This window comes from Calidris pugnax, unplaced genomic scaffold (assembly GCF_001431845.1).
Source record: "Calidris pugnax isolate Ruff unplaced genomic scaffold, ASM143184v1 scaffold103, whole genome shotgun sequence".
Taxonomy (NCBI): Eukaryota; Metazoa; Chordata; class Aves; order Charadriiformes; family Scolopacidae; genus Calidris; species Calidris pugnax.
The window spans coordinates 13,584,299-13,606,733 of record NW_015090990.1 but is presented as its reverse complement, the minus strand read 5'-3'; the positions used below and the strand labels follow the sequence as shown (position 1 = coordinate 13,606,733).

At 41.3% G+C, this 22,435-nt stretch overlaps 1 protein-coding gene across 1 annotated transcript; it reads right to left on the bottom strand.

Annotated features, from left to right (window-relative positions):
- Positions 1-3,182: 3,182 nt before the first annotated feature.
- On the bottom strand, positions 3,183-16,157 carry LOC106895106 (inducible T-cell costimulator-like). The gene is made up of 6 exons (XM_014954233.1): positions 16,046-16,157; positions 10,285-10,323; positions 9,070-9,408; positions 7,550-7,662; positions 6,850-6,940; positions 3,183-5,730 (listed from the first exon to the last, which is right to left on the bottom strand). The coding sequence occupies exons 1-5, from the start codon at positions 16,101-16,103 to the stop codon at positions 6,851-6,853; spliced, it is 639 nt and encodes a 212-aa protein (XP_014809719.1). The 5' UTR covers positions 16,104-16,157; the 3' UTR covers positions 3,183-5,730; position 6,850.
- Positions 16,158-22,435: the final 6,278 nt, after the last annotated feature.

Sequence of the window (22,435 nt, the reverse complement as noted above, 5' to 3'; positions counted from 1 at the left end):
GGAGTCTTCTGTTGAATAAATATATTGTGCTTGAAAGAGATCCCTATTCACTGGCTGCATGTTTTAGTCAGTCCCTTGAGTAAAAACCATGGCTTTTTGGAAGCAAAGATACTTTTTCCTCTGCCCATATGCTGTGAGATTTGCTAATTTTAGTCTATTGTAGTCTGTAGAAGTTACTGCCTGGCTAAGGTTTTGTCAAACAACTTGGTGGATGCCAAGTATTTTTCTGGAATTTACCTGTCCTCACAGACAATGCTTGCAATCTCTTACTTTTATTGCAAATGGGGGCTATGTCATGGTTGTGAGGTGTTGTAACTCCCCAAATCTTAAATCCTTTGATCTTGTTTATCTTCCTTACACTCCTGGAACCTACACATCTCTCTAACATGACCATGGCAATCTCTTTAATTTCTGTTCCATCACCACTGTATGTCCAAGCAGGGGCTTTGCCATGCATCTCCCCTGAGCTTCCCCTTTCTTTGCAGAGTAGCTACTGTGAAGTCCTGCTACTGATGCCCCAGAGCCCTTCCTGTGCTGTGGGAGGAAAAGTCCCTCTGAAGCACAGGCCTTAAGAGGAGCCATGTCACAGGTAGATGTCCATGGAGGTGTGGTTGTGAGTGAAAAGCAGGGACATAGCCAAGAGAGGGGAAGGAATTGCAAGCATTGGTCTGGCTTTCAAGGATGTAATAGATAGCAAGAGCTACCTAGGTATATCTCGGTTTCACGAAGACAGCAGTACTAAGCTCTGTTTCCAGAGCCTGACCCTTGTGGGACTCTGTTGTCCCTTTGTCTCATGGTTATGGTCCTGCCCAGATATGTGTGGTAGCCCCATGCCAGTTTGATCAACAGGAGGATCCACAGATAGGAGGATTAGTTAAAGCTGGCACTTCTGCTGGCACTCAACCAGGTGCTTACTACCACAGCCCCTGTTTCAGACACAAAAGAGCCTTAGTGAGCAAATCCTGTCTTTTTTTTTTTTTTTCTTACAAAGGGAAAATGATTTGATTGATTAGACAAACAAAAGTACCTTCTATTTTGTGAAGGAAAGTTGCCAGCAAAAGGTTTGAGAATCCTAGTTTTGAGCTTCATTCTCCAAAATTTGGCCTCGGTAGAGCTTGAAAAGCCGATGCAGAGTTCTCACACTCCATAGATTATGTTCAGTTAAACTGCCACCTTTGGAAGGCAATATGCTCCCTCCTGCTGCTGCTAACAAAATTTCTTCTTTTCCTAGTGTTTCAGACACATTTTCAGAAGAACCCTAGGGCAGTAAATGAGCCTTCCTCCTCAGCAAGGGGAAAGGGAATACCCTCTTGCAAGTCTTTGCACAATCCAGACATTAAATCCTAGCCTCAATTCTGAGAGATGGCAACGGACTATATAAGCTGCAATGCATTGGGACAGAGGATGAAATATCATTGGTGATGGATTGGCCAACAGTATACTATACTATACTATACTATACTATACAGGGAGGACTGATGCAGGATTTAATATGTGGAAGATGTTTGGTATTTCAAAGTTGTTAATGTTTGCAGTTTTTAAAAATTATTATGCTTGATGTGTGCAGCAGCTAAATCTTTCTTGTTGATAATCAGAGCTGATTTATCTCTTTGTAAAAAATGATCTCAAGCTGTACCAGATCTTATGACTCCCACAAGGAATTACATAGCTCAGGTATACTAATTTAGATGAATTTCACCCCCCAACCTCATCTTCATATCTCCAGTTCATACCTGTCCAGTACATTTTGCCAGAAAAGCTGTTTTATCCTTCCTATTCCTCCCTCTTCTCCAACCGACCTCCCACCCTGAATTGAACTCATAATCATAGCATAAATCCAAATCTCAAAATTTCATCTCTCAAGGAAATGGGAAATTTTTATGACAGTGGGCAGACTGCTACAGCAATGATGGACTGGACAACACAGGGGACTTGGGTATATGGAGTGTCTCATTGCAATTAAAGTCAAACCAAAGGCAGACTTAGATCCAGCTCACCAGTAAACCTTGTGTGGGCAGAAGTTCCCACTAACTGTGTTTTTTTTAACTAAATAATTTCAATGAACTGTATTTTTTTCTATAATTATTCTTGCTATATTCTTCTGCATGGAAACTTATAGATACACATGCATAAGGGACTTATCACACTGTAAAACACTTTATGAATAACGAAGTTCGACATCTTCAGTACAAATCCTCATTTCATTTTGTTTCCTTTATGCTAGTTCAAGAGCCTCTTTTCCCAACCCTTAAATAAAGTTTGTTAAAGTCTGTAAGAAAAATGATAGAATTTCAAACTACTTGAGCTTTGAAGTTAACAAAATACCTGTACTAAGGGAAAATGGCTCACAACGTTTCATAGTGTCATTTCATTCCCAGTGCTATATATTAGGTACAAAATTGCAATCTTGAATCTAATCATTAAACTCCAAGAGCATTCAGATTTGGGTTCATGATTCAGGCTGGGAAGACATGATTGTGAAATACATATTGAGATTTGGATTTCAAACCATCTTAAGATATGCAGGTGTTCAAATTATGATACCCTTGTCATTTATCCTTCCTTAAATTTTGCAGTATCCGTAGTTGTCATCCTTAACATCTTTCACCTGCTCACATTAGGTCATACTATCTTTTTAGCAAGATGAAGCTAGCTCAAGTTGTAAATTTTTATTTCAGGTCTTAACCTTCAAGGAGATTATGAGTAGTTCTTTGCTGTAGGTACCTATTTAGTTTACTAACTTACTGACTTCATTCAATCCCTACTGGGAAGATCTAAAGGGCATTACTGAGTCTAAATACATGTGGGGTGACTTATAGCAATAATAAATCAGAAAGGATGAAAGCATTTTACTGATACTGAATCTTATGTTGCATGTTGTATGACAGAAACTGGTTTTACTCTAATACTGATGATAGGGATTCAGCTCCTGGAAAAGCCCTAGCCTTAAAGTATTTTTTCAGTCATATTCCTCATAAAACAATAGAAGACAAAGATAGAGAAGAACAGATTTTAGAAGCCCCTTCATGGACTGCTGTACAGTTGTAAAATTTCCATTACAATTCTAAACCATTATGTAGCAAACAGAGAAAACAGAGGTTGAGACTGTGTCTTAGTAGTTTATTTTACCCTCAAATTTCTGATTCACTGGACATTATTTGGATGTTACTCGTGCTTCTGCTTGTCTTGGAAACGGATTTCATAGAATAGTTGGCTGAAATATTCTTACTTGATTTTATTCCTGCTAAAATGGTCTTTTCCCAAAACTGAGAATTTTCAAAGTGAATTTTTTTTTTTAAATACTGACCCGTGAGAATATCAGAGTTTTTGTTTATTCTTATTGGCTCCTTTTTTGTTTTATTTTATTTTTAATCCTTTCTTGTCACGCAATCTATAGACACAGCTCATGTTACATTTTTCACAGTTTTTTTTTTCTCATTCTGCCATCCTTTATCTGCCAGCTCCCTTTGATTTGGAGGTATTGAAGAATGGCTGAAAGAAACTGAAAAAATGTCCCAAAATAATCCTGATCATTGTCTGTATACTGCATAAGGGATTAAAAGAAAGGAAGAAGAGATGGGACAATACAGGACTTCTCATGAAAAAGAATTTCTCATGAAAATAAAAAGAAGCAAACAGATCCAAACTGTCTCCCCATTGCACTGTGGATTTTATAGAGCTTATTTCTTGCACACAACATGCATGAACTTTCTTATGGATACATGTGGCATAATTAAAAATAAAAGTTTTATTAAAAATAACAATATCTTTTTCCAAAAAGAAAGCAGTGATGGGACCTAAGACTTCCAAAAGCATTGTTACAATGAGTATAAATCATTTATCTCTCCAGAGCAGAATGTATGCATTTTGAACTACGTTGTTCAGACTTTCATCATTTCTCCTTTCTCCAGCAGCATCTCAAAGCAAACCTCAAGTTTTTCCTTCTTTCAGAAACTTGAATTTCCTTCTCAGTCTGGTGAAAGGTTCTGGGTGATAGGACTCTTCACTGTTACCTAGGATCTTGCATCCGGCATTTCTCACAGGCAGTAGGGTTAGCTATTTTCACCAATAATTTCCAAAGACAATAATTGTCAAAGACAATAATTTTCAAAGGCACTAATTTCACCGATATTTTTTGAATGGTAAAGTTGGTGTATTTGTGGATGTACACAGGAGAGTTTGTTTGCTGGAGAGGTCAAGTAATTTGGCAAAGGTTATATGGCAGAACGATGGAAGAGAATGTAATGTTACCCAACGTGCCAGGATGCCCCTCTACATCTCTGCCTATGAGCTGGTTATCAAAGCAGGGTACCCGCTGTGAAATGGGTAGTCCCCGCTTCATTTGATGCCTTATTCATTTCCCCTTTGCTCAGTGTCACAGTTAACAATTTGCACCTTCTCTCTGCAATACTTCCCTGTATTTTGGTGTTTGTTGAGGCAAAGACTGTTCTTGACATAACAGCTATGTCCTCTTCATGCCTGACAGTCCCTGTTTGCCTTATCACATTTGAAACCAGCCTTCTGTTTGCCAGACAAGCAGGCTATGTATCCTTCACAATAGTGTCCTCTGACTGATACTTACTTTTTCAATGAGTTACAGAGACACTCAGAATCAATGCACCACTCTGCTTCCAGCAGCCCAATGGTGTCTGGCAACACATCCAGGACAAATTCCCAGCTGGTCATTTATAGTCAGAATTTTGATGTATTACACAAGGAGCATGAAGGATTGATCATTTCATTCATACTGCAGGCTCTAAGCAATTTGAGGCAGGTGAAGTAACCCCTGAACCCACTGGGGAAGTAGTAGAAGTTTCATGTCAAACCATAAGAGGAAGATAATTGCAATGCAGAACCAGTGAATACATCAGCCTTATGGACTGTGTTGTATTTCTGCTATAAGACATGAATAGGACAGTTCATCCTAGTTTAGGGACTGATCCTGCAGGTTTGAAGTGATTTAAAGAACAATTTCAGTCTTGAAAATAAAATATTCCTCTGTTAGTAAAAGAATTCAGAATTTAATTAAATAAGAGGAGCCCCAAGGTTTGAATGGTAAAGATGTACTGATAGCACAAATATGAAAAATACAGAGGTGAATACCTGAGGTACTGTGTCACAGTGAAATCTCTGCTGTGCTTTCTCAGGTTTTGTTCCTCTGCTGTCCCACAGCTTGGTGCAGGAAAGCATGTGTACATACCACACTCTCCCAGCGTGCTGCTAAGAAGTTTGACAGTGAATATGAGGAGAAATTTATAACATCAGGCTAATCTAGCCCTAACAAAAGGGCATGTGCAATAGATGAACAGTGCTTTATGGTTGTGCCACAAGGATTGGCATTGGAGGTAGTCCTTTTTTTTTGTCCCCAATGAAAAGTTTATCATAAAGGAGACTGTAGAAAATAAAAGTTCCCTCTGTAGCAGGACTACGGGAATCTACTGTCAAGCTAAATCACTACATTTTCTTCAACTAAAAGCTGACATCTTTAACACATTGTTAGCACTTCATGCACAGGTCGGTGTATCAGGCGGTGTGCCAGTTAACACACAAGGCTAGAGCAAAACACAGCTCCAAACAGTACTAGAGTGGGTGTCTCCTGCCTGAGCGCAGGACCATCATGAGAGCTTAGGGAGGCCAGGAAAGGTGAGGAAATGCTGATTTCTCGTTGTACAGGTTCAAGTAGCTGGAAACCTCTGCTGCAAGAATTTCCATGCCGCAAGAAACTTATACCTGAAATAGGAATAGAGAATTAGTTAAATGCAACCCCAATATATCTGATCAGTCCAAATTCTGCTTCTGTTCTGTAACCAAAACTGCTTCTAGCTACTATGCAAGGCTTAAGCGGTTAGTGCTCTACAGATTATTTCCCCATAGTCTGTAACAGTCAGTAAATCTAGCAAATCACTTTTCCAGAGAGATTTTGGGTGCCACTCATCATCTGAATCTGAATAAAAGTTTCACATCTCTTCCTGATGCATAAGATCATTACTTTGCACTGCTGCAAAGCAGTTGCATTTCTAAGAATCAGCCCACCGTTTTGATTCAAAAGGTTTCCAGAGGTTTTGCTTTGCATTTCCTCTTCCTTGCTACGTGGTAGCATAAACTCCATTAACCTTGTCTGGTGAGTAGGACTAAGAAGTGAGTGTTCCCCTGTACTCAGCACTGGTGAAGCCCCACCTTGAGTACTGTGTCCAGTTTTGGGCCCCTCACTACAAGAAAGACATTGTTGTGCTGGAGCATGTCCTGAGAAGGGCAACGAAGCTGGTGAGGGGTCTGGAGATCAAGTCTTATGAGGAGAGGCTGAGGGAAGTGGAGTTGTTGAGTTTGGAGAAAAGGAGGCTGAGGAGAGAATTTATCACTCTGTACAACTACCTGAAAGGAGGTTGTAGTGAGGTGGGGGTCAGTCTCTTCTCCCAAGTCACAGGAGAGACAGGTCAAGAGGAAATGGCCTCATGTTACACCAGGGGAGGTTTAGATTGGATATTAGGAAAAAATTTTACACTGAAAGGGTTATTAAGCATTGGAATAGGCTGCCCAGGGAAGCGGTTGAACCAATATCCCTGGAGATACTTAAAAAATGGGTAGACATAGTGCTTAGAGATATAGTTTAGTGATGGTTTTTGTCATTGTTAGGTTGACAGTTGGACTAGATGAGTTGACTAGATGATCTGAAAGGTCCCTTCCAACCTAGACAATTCTGTGATTCTATGATTCTATGAACAAACTATTGTAACAATCCCGCCCACCCACCCACCTAGAATCAATGGGAGGCACAGCAAGGAGCCCTTCCCCTCCCAGAGAAAGTCTTGCAACAGATACAAGCAGAGGTACAACTAGGCTTAATACAACCTCAGATTCTTGTTTTTTTAGCTTCATTCACTGCTGCCATTGGCATGTATTCACTGTTGTACTCATGGGACTGGGATTCACACTGCTGGTTCTGCAAACAGAGAGAAAATGCCATGAGTTAAATTTGCGGTCACTAATCTCGACCATTTCTGCCTTTGTTATTTAAGCAGGGCAGGTACTCTGTTTTCAGTGGGAATACTGAAGTCAGAATAGACAGGCATTCACGTAGAAAACTTGGAATAAAGCAAACTGAAAATGAAAAACACACATTGTCCAAAGGGAATAGCTAATGTCCATGATCTCCTTTCTTTCCTGAGCCAACTGGTTCTTTGTGTAAGTGGTTTTGCTCCAGAACAGAGCTGGAATTGCTCCACAGATGATTTGTTTCCCCTTCTTGAAGAAAACAATCAGGTGAATTGCTTACTGAAGTAATTTTGCTGACCTGTGCAGCATTTCTCCTCTTTCCTTTGATTCCCAGCCTTTAAATCAATAAGCAATTCTGTCTTAGAAAAATTAATTCTGAGCTGCTGTCATCAATTACTGAATTCCAGTGGTAAATTAACAACTTTGTCTCTTTGTCAAAACACATCACGTGCTGAGTGAGTATGTGCCTGTCCCACCCTCTAAATCTCATTAAATCAAGTTCCTTATCAATGATCCTTGGAAGGAGGGTTCTGCAGAATCTCATAGACTTGCTTACCTTGTTCCTTAAGCAACAGGCTACAACACAGAAGACACAGAAAATCATGGCAAACATGATCAGGCCAATAATTATCCATGACATAAGTCCCAGTGAAATGCAGTCTTCCTTATCTGGAGATGGGGAGGCAAAAAAAGTCATTACTTATAAGTTCCATTTTTTCCCCCTAGAGATAACTTTTCAAATTCTTTCCCCTCTTCTCTTCATATTAATAAAATGGCAAAAGTGAGCTCTGGAGAAGGATTTTCCTGAGGTGAAAAGCCACCTTGGAAAAGTGTATTCAAGAGGAAGCAGAATATTGCAGTTTTACAGAAGGAGCGGTGAAACTGTTGGTACACGGGGCTGAAAGTGTAGATTGAAAAGAAACCAAGCCAGGCTTGAGAGCATGATGGTACTTCAGATCTGAGCAAGGCTTAAGCTTACATTCAGTGAGTACCACAGGCGATTAAAAGGGCAGCCTGAAGAAGGCTGGACTTCGGCAGTCATGTTTGGGTAGGAAGCCAAGCTGGGGGACACAAGATTACCCTTGCCCAGGCAATAGCTGTGAGCATCTGGCTATCCATACCAATGGAAATGGACAGCTCTGGGAAACACTGCAGACAAAAAAGGATGTCACAGGAGAAACTCTTTTAAGTTCAGAGAGGGCTGAGAGATAATTGACCCAACCACATAATTGTAGCCTTAGCATTACAGCTTCTATCTTTGTTTAATCCTGGTCCTGAGAGGTAGGTAAAGATAACAAGGGAAGGACAAAAGGCAGTACCATGTTTCAACTGAACAATATGGAGAACCAAGAAGAGGTGTGTGCAAAAATACTATGTGCGCAAAAATACTATTAACAATTTCAGCTTAATATACCAAAGAGCACTGAGTGAAAGGCAGTTCAAAATTAAAGCCTGTGCAGCGAGCCTTCTGAAGTTAGTCCAAATCCTTCTCAGTAAAGGCAAGAAATTCTCAGCAGTTGTGGATCTCTTCTGCTCTAAGAAGGCTCTAAACCTCAAGGCTTGCTTCAGAGGTGAACACCATCTTCTTCACAACAGTGTGGCATCAGAGAGTTCTGTATATCACTACTAGCACAGATATTAGACAGCCAATGCTTTTTTTACCCTAGGCACATGAAGACAGCTCTCAGAATAGATTTTTTTTTTCTCCCATCTAGAGGTAACCTTAACATTAACATTTAGCAGCTTGGAAAATGGACAATGGGAAATTTCTGCTGCAGGCAAAGGTGGGACTGCAGTACTTCAGAAGATGCAGTCTAGCTAGCCTGGGTGCCACCAACAATATGCAGAGCTCAGCATGGCCTGCAAAACCTGTCCATGAAGATGAATAATTACGGAGAGGCCATGCTGAGCAGTCTGCCAACACAGCTCTGCTGTTACCAGCCCCCTGCTTAGTAGTTTCAAGCTGACTCAGAAATATCTGTGCAAACTCAAGTCACAGTTTTCACTGCAGCGTAGCTATGCCCAATGTCCATTTATCAGTAAACTGAAGTGAGGGGAGAAGAGAAGTAAACTTACCTTGGATGTACAAATAGGTTTCTTTCAGACGGCAATCTATATAAGGAGGGGGTACGAACATCTCCAGGCAGTAGGTATAAATGTCAATATGTTTTCTTTCCAGATTTTTAAGAATGAAAGTGGTGCTGCTATTTGAATGCTTTGTCTCACAGTAGGTGACATTACTCTTCGGGAAACTCTTCTCCCCATTCAAATGGACTGCACAGATCTCCTTCTTTTCATGCCCTCTGAAGAGGGTCATGCTGAACTCACTCACATTTTTGGGGTTGGGGAATATGAACTTGAAGTTTCCATTTTCAAATTCCACCATCACCTGGGAGTCAGAGACATGAGGCTGATCTGAAGAGATGAAAACAATAAGTACAGTCACTCACATAGCAATGAGGAGAATCCCTACTCAGAATAGTCTGGCTGTGGAAAGCAGCCTGTACAATGCGATACCAGTGCATCATTCTGGTCATGTCAGACATTACCAAGAAAATAAATGACATGAGATGAGAAAATATCTGGCCTGTTATCCTATAAGGCTAGAGAGGTCACTGTTAACATTGGATCAGTGAGTTACTTGATAATGTTTAAAGGCCCACTTGGACCAAACACTATATGGACATATAATCCTTGCCTCAGACTGATTGTCCTATTCATAGATAAAACAGGGTGGGACAAAGATGATGATAATTATCTCTGCTTTATGGTTCATAATCTGCACCCTAATGATATAGCTGAAAACTTAAAATGGGATGTGACCCAAAATTCTTACATAAGTGCCTTAACCGCAAGACCTGTCCTTCCTTTCTAGAGTAGATGGTGGTTTGAGGCATGACATAAAGTTTAAACCTAATTAGATGGCTATTGCACCTTTATCACTAACATAATGGTAGGAGTAGAGGACAAATGTCACTGTGTGCATGCACCCACATCTAATCCAAAAATCACATTTGACCTTCCCAAAAACTGTCTGGAAAATTCTCAGATGTTGAGCAACTCTCATTTTGCAAATTTCTTGGAGAAGAAAAAGAAAGGAAACTGACCAAGGACCTCCTGCTACTTTGCAGTTTGCCTTTGTAAAGTCAGTGACCAATGGCATGAGAAATTCCCTCAGATAAAAATATTTTAAAGTGACAATATATGACAATTTTTTTTCTTCCAGGGCAGTACTTTCTGATCTAGAAAGGTATTTAAAACCATAAACCAAATTAGGTAAATGTTTCTTACCTATATTTTTGCATGGTCTTGATGAGCAGCTATCAACTCCTGAAAAATACAAAATTGTTTCCAGTTTAAAATTCAAGAAGAGAAATGCAGGAAGAGGGGCTGAGCCATCCGGTGTTTTGTGCCATTAGCCTATCTGATCCTGTTTGTACTACACTATAAAATCATAGGATGTGATAAATGCACAAAATATAAAAATCAAAGTAGAAAGAAAATACATTGAGCAAGAATATTGATCATACATACAGCATTTACAAATTCTCAAAACACCTCTGCAAAGTAATAGATGAACTTCATAAATAGAAGCTCAGTTTAAAGTAAAATTTCCCCCAAAATACTGAGGAAATCTGTCCCTCCCCCAAAAAGAGCATACTTTTGGTTTCTCATGAATCCAGAGTCTGCAGTGAGCCAGTATTGTACTTCATTTCCAGACCAAAATGTTCATTTCGGCCTATGTTCTGTTTCCCCTGCTGCTCAATGCTGCACCAAAACATCTTCTTATGGCACATCAAGAATGAATATCTGGAAGACGTTCCAACACATGCACTAAGAAAGGGTTCAAGCAATGCATACAGTTTTTTTCCTGTTTCAATAGAAGCTTTTCCTCTTCATGATTACCAAGCTCCATTCAGTTCATTGTGCATAGGCAGCCTCGTTACGAGAGACAGGGACATTCTTAATAATCGTTCTGGATTTGGTTTTTAAGCCGCTGCCTCCATCACCACCCACTATGGCAATGCTGAGAGCGGAATTTCCTGGCTGGGTTGGTGGCATGTTCCACTTTGAAATGGTTTGTATGTCAGTACTGGCAGCACAGCACAGTTTTTCATTTGATAGTGTTTTGTTTGGAATTTTTCTTTTTGCAGTGCCCTAAAATTAAAGATACAGACAGGTATGCAGACAAGTAGAAAAAAAGTGTATCTGCTTTTCCTGTTTTCTGGTAGCCTGAGTAAGTTCTTCAGAGACTGCTTAGACTGAAATGTACTCTACATCAGGATTTTATGATGCTAAGGAAATAATGGGGTACATACTTAAAACCAATGCACCATCCTATTCTTCTTGTTACTGCTACATGGTACTGCAGATCCACACAGAGCCAATCCCCAGCTGTGCCAGGTATTACACTGATTATACAGTATAAATAATCTTTTTCTCAAGGCGTCTGTTATCTTTAACATCCAGCCTACATATGCACAGGAACAGAAGATTATTCTCATTTGGGTACTTTTGTATGCTCTCAACTCTTTCTGGACGAAGGCAATATTTTAGTGTCCATGCTTTTTCCTTCTTTGAATTCTTGCTCCCCAATTACTACCATTGACAAGGGCATTGCAGTGAATGATACTCATTTAAAATATTTTTAGTGTGACACATAAGCTAATGGACTTCTGGAAGACACTTTGTGATGCTTAGTCAGAAAGCAATAGAAACAGTTATCCCTTTTTGATTGATTTACCCTCTTCCTAGTTAATCACATTCTTCCTGCTTTACTGTGCAGAGTCAGCACCCTTATCTAATTCAGGGACAGTTCTAATATCTGTATTTCTCTCAGGACCATTACTTAAGTGTGTGATAACAGACAAGGTATTTGGCATCTTGTACCACTGGTGTGAAGATAAGACGGACAAAACACACAGCTCGCCAACACAGAGTGAAATAGAGCTCTAGATATACTGAAGGCACAGATGTAGAAAGTGCAAGCCCTCATAATGGTGTATAGTCTGAAAAGCAGACTGGTGAAAGAAAACAGCTGCTATGAGAACAGGATTTGAAATATAAAGGTGTTTGGAAATGCTCAGTAGTTTGACGGCCCGTAGTTTGGTAACATACAACTTTAAAATTAGGCCCAACAGTAGACAAATTATTTAGGGAAGGGAAGAAAAAAACAAGTGTATTGATATAGCAGAAGCTCAGGAGCATGGTGAATATGTAAACTGACCTGATGCTTTTAAGAAGCATCCACCTGTAGCTGAGACCTCTACAGTTGTCACTGGTCATCTGAGAGGAGAGGCAGATGCTGACTCTGTCGGGGCAGCTACGGAGCCATGCAGTGCCATATTCCCCCAATGCCCCAGAGGAGCACGAGGCTACCCTGCTCTGAGCACTAAAGAAACAGTTTTGAATTTCAGTCCTCTGTTTGTCTCTGAGAATAGTTCAATTTTGCAGTTACCTAGTGAAATGACCCTTTCATAAGGGTGGTTTAAAAAGTTTGTCAGAAATCATGGTTTTAAGCCTTGTTTTTAATGGAAAAGGGCAGAGAGAGGTCATTAACTATGTCGTTCATGTGACCTTGTGGCAAACTGAAAGATTGTTTTGTCCTCTCAGGCCCAGAAGCCTTAACTGCCTATTTTAAAGACAGACTCAGTAATGTATTTCTCTGAATAAGCATTTGGGTAAATGCAATGTAATTAGTATTCCTCTGAAACAAGTGACAATATAGAGGAGTGTGCTTAGCATAGTACAAAGGGAGGGCATTTAAAAATGAGATTAATGGCGCCTGAGATTAAAACACAAAATTGTCTACATGGATGACTGCAACGGGTGAGATCTGATATGAATTTCCAACTCAGTAGCCATTGTACATCAGTCCATAATGTGCTTACTAAAAGGTGGTTTATTCCCCCTTCCCTGTGCCTGACTGCTGTTCTCCAATGCCCGTTTATACCAGTTTATTCCTAGGTAATCCTATGGACCTGTAACACTCTGGTTAATGGCCAGACACATTTGGGATGTCAGCAGTTAAAATGCTTAGATTTGGCCGTAAGGTTCCGTTTTGGTATTTTTCATAAAAGAGAAAATTCAATTGCATATGAAGATTTTGAGACTAGAGGAAACAAATCTTTCATTCATTTCATAGCAGTGTCACACTGTGGAGCTGCTTAGAGTCGTTCCTGGCTCACCTCACATGAAGCAGACTGTCAAGACAGATATTGTAGCTCAGATGTGAATCCAAGAGACGAACGTGTGTATGAAAGTAACATCTTGCTATGTTAAACTATGAAAGAGTGTGTGTGTTTACATTCTATGTATGTGTGTACTTACAGTCATGTACATTTCTGTCTCCATTTAGTCTTTACTGCAGTGGAAAAGCACTTCAGCAGAAGTTTAGGAATTTCTGTGGTAGTGTGCTTGGACACTGAAGCCAATGGGAGGCGAGTGATTTTCATTTTAATAGGAATGCAATTTAGAGCTTTCTGCTTGCTCTTTGGCAGACCCAATGCTATTTGTAAACATCACCAATCCATTATGAATCTTGGTCTTAACAGAAGTTTAAAAACCACTTTCAATTAATTTTAAACCTTGAGATTTAGGGTAGGAGAACATAATACTCTTGCTTGGTTTTCTTGCTGTTTGTTTTATCTGCCCCAGCTCTCAGAAAACTAATTAGCTGATAAAAAGAAAAAGTGTAATTTCACTTGGGTGTATTTGTCTCTAAAGATGAACAGTAAGAGTGCAGACCCTGCCTTTAAAATAAATACATTTGTTTTATTAATACTAAATTCATAATGAAACCACACAGTTTTTTAAGTTGCTTTGACCTTTCAAGGCACTATGAAAGATGACACTGTCAATTCAGTGTCATTAGTCATACGCCTAAAACGAACATTTTCCTATCTTTCAAGAATCAAGGATTAAGAGAGGAAAGTGGTGCTTCTGAGCAAGGCAAGTAGTGGCTAGAATTACTCTAGGGAGCCATCTATAATCTTAATTGTTTCTATTCTATAACATATTTTGTGAAATATGGAAACTCTTGTAAAATATACCACTAACACTGTAGCCATTGTTGATAGTATTTCAGACACCCTTCTAAGAAATGACCATGATTTCCTCCTGTGTTGACAACAGGAGATCTGTGGGTGAACACTGATAAATGCTTTGCAAATGTTGTTGTGCAAAAGCTCATGTGCAATGTTTCATAGCAAGGGCCTCAAGTGCTGTACAACAAAATTCCATTGCCTGTGCTCCTCTACAGACACCAGAGAGGCTCCATGCTCTTACAATTTCTTTATCACAACTGGGTTATCAAATCATAATACACATATGCACAAATATATCACCTTCTGTTACCTATTTACATTGAAAAAAAACAACTATTGGTAGATCACAAATAGAGCTTGCTAATCACTAAGTCAAAAAACCCCAAAATCTCAGAAGTTACTCTGCTTTTACAAATCCCAAAACTTTGCTGCAGTGCTTGGCAGCGCTCTCTGGAGTGCTAGCTTGTTCTCTAAATGAGAGTAATTACATCATGATGAGTCTTACATCAAGCTGATCTTTTCTTTTTAGCAAGAATAATAATTAGCACTTTTTATGCTGAAAGCACTGTAAGGTAAAAAACCTGAGAGACACCATTTCTTGTGACAGGCAACCTCTTTCTCCTGCCATCTCCTCTCCGTAGCCCCCTACCCAAATCCTGTCCTCCATATTCGAAGGAAGCAAGAAAGAAGAGAGAAATGCTGGTATCAGAACAATTATTTGTGTGCTTAAAATTGCAGCCTATTTCTTCACACAATGAATGGTCTTTTAGATAGATCCAGCTACATGTAAAAGCATGCTGGTCAAGTATGCCTGCTGAATTACCTAGCTGAAAAACTTTTAACATAATTCATAGGATTTTTTTTTAGTAGAGTTAAGAATACCTTTTCAAGGAGAAAAAGAGCTGCTCGTGTCCCTTTAAAGACACTGATCTCAATCCTCCTTCCCTGTGATTTCACCCATCTTTTCAATCTATCTGAAAACTCAGTATACTATCGCTCTATTAGTTAACCTTCAGAAGGGTATCTGCATTGCCTTAAGAGCTGGAAACTGGTTTTTATTTAAATGAAAGCTTAAATTTTATATGAAACCTCAGGAGTACTTAAATTCTACAGGGGTACTTGAAACCTATCCTGAACCACTAGAATTTCAGAAGCAAACATATTCAATAGACCTTGGCATGACCTTCAAAGGAACATGTTTAGATGGTGCTTAGTACCTGGGTGCACTAAATCTCAGGTCGTACTTATATGATGTGTCATACCAAATCCTTGGACAGTATATGTATTAAAAATAAGACTCTTCCTAATCAGTTATTATTTGTATTTCCATCTTGGCCTGGTTATATGTGTGTTTCAAAGAGGCTACAGATAAATATGAGCTCTGGTATTTCACTTTGCGTAGCTGGGTTAAACACTGAATCTTGTAAAATGTTGCCTCCATGTTTATGGCTGGACTGAGATCGGTGCTGTCGCTGTGCACCTTCTCAGACACAGCATTAGGAATGCTACGCTTCCTTTTAAGTCAGTGTGCATTTCAAGCCTGTAGGAAAATGAACTCATCCACTCTTCCAGGCCATATGCATTTTTCATAGTATAAAAATTTCCTGCTCAAACAAGAGCAGGTTTAATACCAATAACTTACCTTCTCTTCATTGAGCCTCTCACCATCATGCTGCTATAAGACCTTACACCCAGGAAGGAAAGCTGGCTGGAGGGCTACAGCCTAAACAGCTAGAGGATAACACTGAGCAGATGAGCTAAAGAATATAAACAATGAAAACTTGTACTTCCTCGTTTCAGAGCAAATGCCCTGTGCTGGCAGGAATTCTCTCCCCACTGACTCTAGAGATAATAAAGTTGAGAGAGGTCTTTTTGCAGCTGTTTCTCTTAATTACCTCTATTCCTCCAAACCCTTGCTATCATGCCTCATTTACTCTCTCCCATCATTGGGTGAGTTATATTCCATAGAGACATCTAGTGCAAGAATAATCCAAAATGCTACTTACCATACAGGGCTTCAAACTGAAAGCAGAGGACACAGAAAGTTACAGCAACCGACTTCATGCTTGTCTGACACAGAGGCACCAGCCTTCTGTCTACTGTGAAGACGGGGAAGAAGTGATGGGTAGAAAAGGAAGTGGTTTGTGGGCAATAGGGGAAATTATATGATAATCAAAAGGGCTTTGTAATTTAAGCCCTGAATACGTTATAGCTATGTCAGCATTAGCTGTTGCCCACACCTGTGGAGTTTTTTTTCTACCTCATGGCTTGCTGTCACAGACAGGAAAATGAAAGATTTTCTGACATTACATTTGATGTTGACTTCTGCAAAGCCTGTTTCTCGTTAAATCTATCATGATAGAGGCTACAGTCATCTACAGCACGCTTCTTGCAGATGGCCCATGGTCAATGACTTGTTCCTTAAACTGACTTAGAATACACGCATATTTGGAACTCGCAACCTGATTTCTCCCTGCCAGTTTAAGCTGGTCTTAGGTAACTGATGGTCTTGCTCTATGTGGAAAACATTTATCAATAGGGTAGGAGTCTCTTGTGTGTCCTGGTCCTGGAATTCATTGGAAGAACATGTCCAAATTGCAGAAGGATCCCCTTAGCCCTGTGACTCCCTGAAAGCCTAAGAATTCCAGCCTGGTGGTCAAGCTTTCTCTGCATGGACATGAGAAACTTCACACAGCCCTGTGAGAGGAGGAGATCTGAGCCAGTGCCCTAAGGCCTTAGTCAAAATTTTCTCTCCTTCCTTCTCCCAGCTTTTGTGTAGCATACTCTATTCTGGCCTGCTATCCATCTGTATTCTGGGAATGTTTTAGGACCCTTTGGGATAACATGTTCTACAATCATTTAGAACTGGCTATGTATTGATGCCTATAGTACTAATTTTAGTGCAGATAACATGCTGGAAAAGCAGCTTCTAAATGATGTTTAATATATTAGATGCAGTTTGCATTTCTGATTTCACAGAGAAGACACAAAGGACTGATAGTGGTGCCTGACAGACATTCCTGGGTTTGAGTCCTTGCAATGGTCATGCAGTGGTACCAAATAATTTGTGAATAATGGGACTGGGTTACAGATTCACTCCTACTTTATACTGTGTGAATAAATCTTCATGTGTTGGTTTACTCTTCCTCAAAAATGTATTTAATTTCTTTCACTACTACTGCTAAAGATCTGTTCACACGGACACTGGCAGAGTTGTACTCTCTTTGAATCTTTGCAAAGCCCTGCAAATCTTTGCCTTTTGTTAAATTAAAATCAGAGCTAAGCCTGAGTCAAGTCAGGATTTGATCTAAATTTTCAGCTCTGGTCTCCGGAGCCAAACGTAAGCAACTCTAACTAGGGAAAGTTTCTGAAGTATATTTTTAATTCTGAAGCTCAAGAGTAATATATGGAGGATCAAGCAATGATAAAGCTGCAAAAGATATATCTGACTGTTGAGCTTTGCCTACAAAGTTATCACCCATATTGGGATCTATGGAGGTTCCAGGTAGGACCATCTTTCCCACCCCCCATGACAACTTATGGGAAGTGCTGAAGCAGCAGAGCAGCCCTCTCTTGGGACAGGACATTTATTGCCCCTCAAGTAAACTTAATACAAGCAGCCAGAAAGGCTTATAGTAAAAAGAGCTGTTCCTGCCCCTGCTGCTGCTACAAAATTAAGGGAGGAAGACAATAACGTGTGAAGTATGCCTACCCACACCTTTGGGAGGGTGTGCTGACAACACTCCAGATTGAGTCCCCAGAAAGCCTACTGCTGGCTGGGCAGGCCAATAAAGGTGTAGGGCACTTCCTCTGAGCAAAGTTTTAGCTACTTTTTGTGAAAGTGAGCTTTAAAACAAATCAGTATTGTCAGGGTTCAAAAATGTGTTGTCTTTCTTAAAAAATTAAACATTTTTCCAGGGAAATGATCTTGATAGAGAATTTATTTTTCACCAATATAGTTATTTTGAAGCAACTTGCTCCTGCCCTCCCTCTCTGTGACCTTATCAGTTAGAATCATAGAATCATAGAATTGTCCAGGCTGGAAGGGACCTCCAAAGGTCATCTAGTCCGACCCCTCCCCACAGTCAGCAGAGATACCCCCAACTAGACCAGGTTGCCCAGGGCCTCATTGAACCTCACCTTGAATATCTCCAGAGATGGGGCCTCAACCAGCTCCCTGAGCAACCTGTTCCAGTCCTCCACCACCCTCACAGTAAAGAACTTTTTCCTAATCTCCAATCTAAATCTTCTCCCCTCCAGCTTAAAGCCATTGCCCCTCATCCTGTCACTACAGGCCTTTGTAAACAGGCTCTCCCCAGACTTCCTGTAGGCGCCCTTCAGGTACTGGAAGGTTGCTGTTAGGTCTCCCCAGAGCCTCCTCTTCTTCAGACTGAACAACCCGAGCTCCCTCAGCCTGTCCTCGTAGCAGAGGTGCTCCAACCCCCTGATCATCCTCGTGGCCCTCCTCTGGACTTGCTGCATCAGGCCCATGTCTTTCCTATATTGAGGGCTCCAGACCTGCACACAATACTCCAAGTGAAGTCTCACCAGAGCAAAGCGGAAGAATCACCTCTCTGGACCTGCTGGCAATGCATCTTTTGATGTAGCCCAGTTATACCAATGCAGAGGTGATAAACACATCTGTTTCCTTCCTGCGGTAAGAATGGCTGCCCCAAGCATAGCTTGGTTGGCATAGATCTCACTACAACAATTTGAGCAAGTCCCAATGTCCAGTAAACAGTTTTTATTTGTCCTCTCTTTCTCCTCTCATTATAGCCTCAAGTCTGGAATTACTCCTTCTCCTTTTCTGCTTCCTGGCACTTGGGATTGCTAGAGCACACTATTCCTTCTGTTTCAAAAGGGTCCAGCCCAGGGTATACTTTGGGATATGTCTGGCAGCACTCTGAAGTTTGATCTAGACAGTGATTTCTATTGGTGGTCAAGTGTATTTGATGATGAGCCAGCAGAGGCTGGGACATTCACAGTATATGTTCACAAGCAAAGAGACACAAAGTTTAGTTCAGGGCTGAGTGCAAAGGATGCTCACCTTCTAGTCCCACACCGACAGAAACTCCTCCATTGCTTTTCAGTCTTTCTGTCTTTGCCTCCCTCCTCTGTCAGTGCTTACCTACTTCACAGAGACATCGTGACTGCAATTTAGAAATGTTTCTTGCAAATACTACGGTTAGTTACAGTTAACCACCTGGGACAAGCAGGCTGTTTCCACAACACGCTTCCTATAACTGCAACTATTTTTGCTCACAAACACGTGTTTCCTTTTTCCATCCTCACTCATTTCTCTTTGTCTTGATTTTCACTCTCTCATCCACATACGCCTCTCAGAGATGACTTCTTTCCTCCTCTAACCTGACTGTCCCCCAGTTCCTGTCTATCCTTCTCCTCAAGCAGAGGCTGCCCTTCAGCATGTGCAGTAACTCCTTCTGGAATGTGGCTTCCTTCCCCCAAGCCCCATTCTTTCCTCATGTCCTACCCCCAAACTACCCTACAGTGATAAATTCTTTATTCTCCGATCATGTCGCTTCTGACTTGCCATCACTATTAACAACCTGAAAAATCCTTATGGGCTTTTTTATGTCTTAAAAATGTATGCAGTGATACACCCAGTTCCAAAGAGAAATGGGCTTGCTTGTTCCTTGGTTCATACACCATTGTTCTCTACCACACAATCTTCAATGCTTCTCCCTTCTAACTCCAAGCAACTCAAAAAGCAACATTTCTGCCACTTCCCTAAGGAGACCGATTCACACCAGATTTTCCCTGTGATGCACAATATATATTTTTCTTTGCTCTGTTTAATCACATAACTCCTATTATCTGTTATCACCCTAAACAATGCCCGTGTTAACAAAATGCTACTGCATTGTTTGCTAGGAAACAAAGGTGGTGTTTACATTGAAGTAGCTTGTTCGGTCTCACCAGCAGTTCTCCACTTGTACTTGTGGATGATGAGCAGTTGCCCACAGGAATATAAAATATTCTCTCAATAAAATGTTTTGTGATTCTTTCTGCAGAGGCTGCTACAATCTATCCACACAAATCATATTCTGCTGTCTCCTGCTGCTTCTCATTCTTTGCTTCAATATCTGGCCTATATTCTCATGACTCTGGGTCATCCCCTCAGGGCTGGAGCAGAAAGCCTCCACGCTCATGCGTTTTCATCTTCTGTCCTCTTAATTGAGAAAGGGAGCGATGTCTTTCACTGTGCTATTTTTAAGGTTCTGTGATGGCTTTAAATCCCACTTCCCATCTGCATCACTCCCTATTAGGGGTGTAAACAAGTTGCAGTCATTCAGGATGTAGAGATTTCAGCCTGAAATGCAGCTCATGTGCTCCCTCGTTTGTTCTGATGCCTCCTTTGCTGATATATTGGTCTGATATCTCCCACAGGCCCATGGGGCACACTGTAATATTCTCTCCATCAACGCACCAACAGAGGCTACCAGGGATCAGCTCAGCAGCAGAGCAAACACCTCGCTGCAGAGAAGATCTAATGAGACAGTCTTCTTTGGAGCATGTGTGTGGCTTTGCTTCTTGGTACAAGCTCAGGTACCCCATGAATCACGTGTTTGTTTGGTTTTTTTAATCATGCTTGAGAATATTTTGTTGTCATCAACTTTCTTAAAAGAAGAAAACAAACATGTATGTTAAGGAGTTAAGCCTACATCTAACGCATGCAAGAACATTGACTTAAAAATGTTAGGCAACAGGCCCTAAGTGGCAAACTCAGTCTGTCTAAGCAGGTTGTCCAGAGTGCTGGTAAGTGCCCCATCCCTGGAAACATTCAAGGTCAGACTGGACAGGGCTCTGAGCAACCTGATCTAGCTGAAGATGTTCCTGGTCATTATAGGGGGGGTGGATTTGATGACCTTTAAAGGTCCCTTCCAACCCAAACTACTCTATGATTCCAAATGCCGCTTCAGGACCTGTGTCGAATGTTTTGGACTGGCTGGCTCAAGGCACTGAGAGCCATCTAGGCAAAAGGCTGTCTCTATCTGATCTCTGGAGCCTCTGCATATCCAGCCCCTGTGCCTGCCACAATGCAGTTACCTAAAGAGTACCTAAACACTTCTCCAGGACACAGAGTATAGATAGGAATGGACCAGTTAGGATCATGTGCGTATGCTGGTGGGGTGGGCTGCAGACTACAGGATGGCCATGGAAGGTTTGCTATCATGAATAACAATAAAGACAACAACCATGTTCCTACCCTTCAAAGCAGGGCAGGGAAGAGGACTGGCAGGGAAGGGAAGAGCTCCGAGGACGGTGAGCAGTACGTATACCTTTCAATGGCATAGGCCTGAGTGTGCAGGAGATATTTAGGAGATTACCAGAGCTGTAAGTGGCCTGGCTTCATGGGCAGTGCTCCAGAGAGAGGAGGATACCTACTGAAGCCATTGCAGTTCTATGGCCAACATGCTGTTGAGTGGGACTTTGCCACCAGCACCGCTTGTATCTAGGTTCAGAAAGGAGATCTTCCAGAATGGGTAGTAAAAATGCAAAACCCAAATGAAGTGCAAACTTGGGGACCCAGACTGTCACTGTCTTCCCACATGCAGAGCAGCGTATAACAGATAGATGCTGATGAGCTGGGTGACCATGAAAGTTATTCTGCTTTTGGATTTGAATTAATTGTCTTTTGGGTTGTGACAGTGATGAATTAAACACATTCTGTAAAATTTTCACACCCCAGCTGTTTCAGAGCTCGTAGTAGGACGGGGGCTCCTGTTATGTGGTTATCTGGTCAGCTGCCTCGGAGGAGCTAGGACTGAAAAAGCCACATACTGTGGTGGTACTTGGGGTTTGTGGTGTGATTTTTATCTCAGCATTGTTGTGATTACTTTTTAAAGGTAAACTTTTGCTACCACAGTGTTGACAGTATAACAAAGGGGAACTTCCCCCAGCAGAACCAGCCCCCAGAGCTATGATGCATTTTTGCAGATAGGAGGTAAATCAAATGCCATGCTGAAAATTGCAAGGACAGGTGAAGCAGCACAACCCTGGCTTGGACTTCCAGAAACACCGGGGTGGCTGAGGACATACACCCCACTGTCTGCTCCCAGCTGACCTGAAGTGTTTTTGAAAACCCTGTCTTTCAAGTGCTTTGAGGCCAGGCTCTGCTGTTGGTATTAGCGGCTTAGACAGCTGAGGCGCGGGTGGGCTGGGAGGAGCACAAACGACGGAGTCACGGCTGTCTCAAACACACAACTCTCTTCTGTGTCCGCCGTTCAGTCTCTCACAGGTTACAGCCTTGGGAACGCGCTGCTCGGTGCACGTAGGCCAAAGCCAAGGAAAGCAGGGCGCGGCCGCTCGGGCAGTGCCTGACGCCGCCCCGGCCGGTGCCCGCCTCGGAGGCAGGAAGCTGCGCGCGGGTCTCC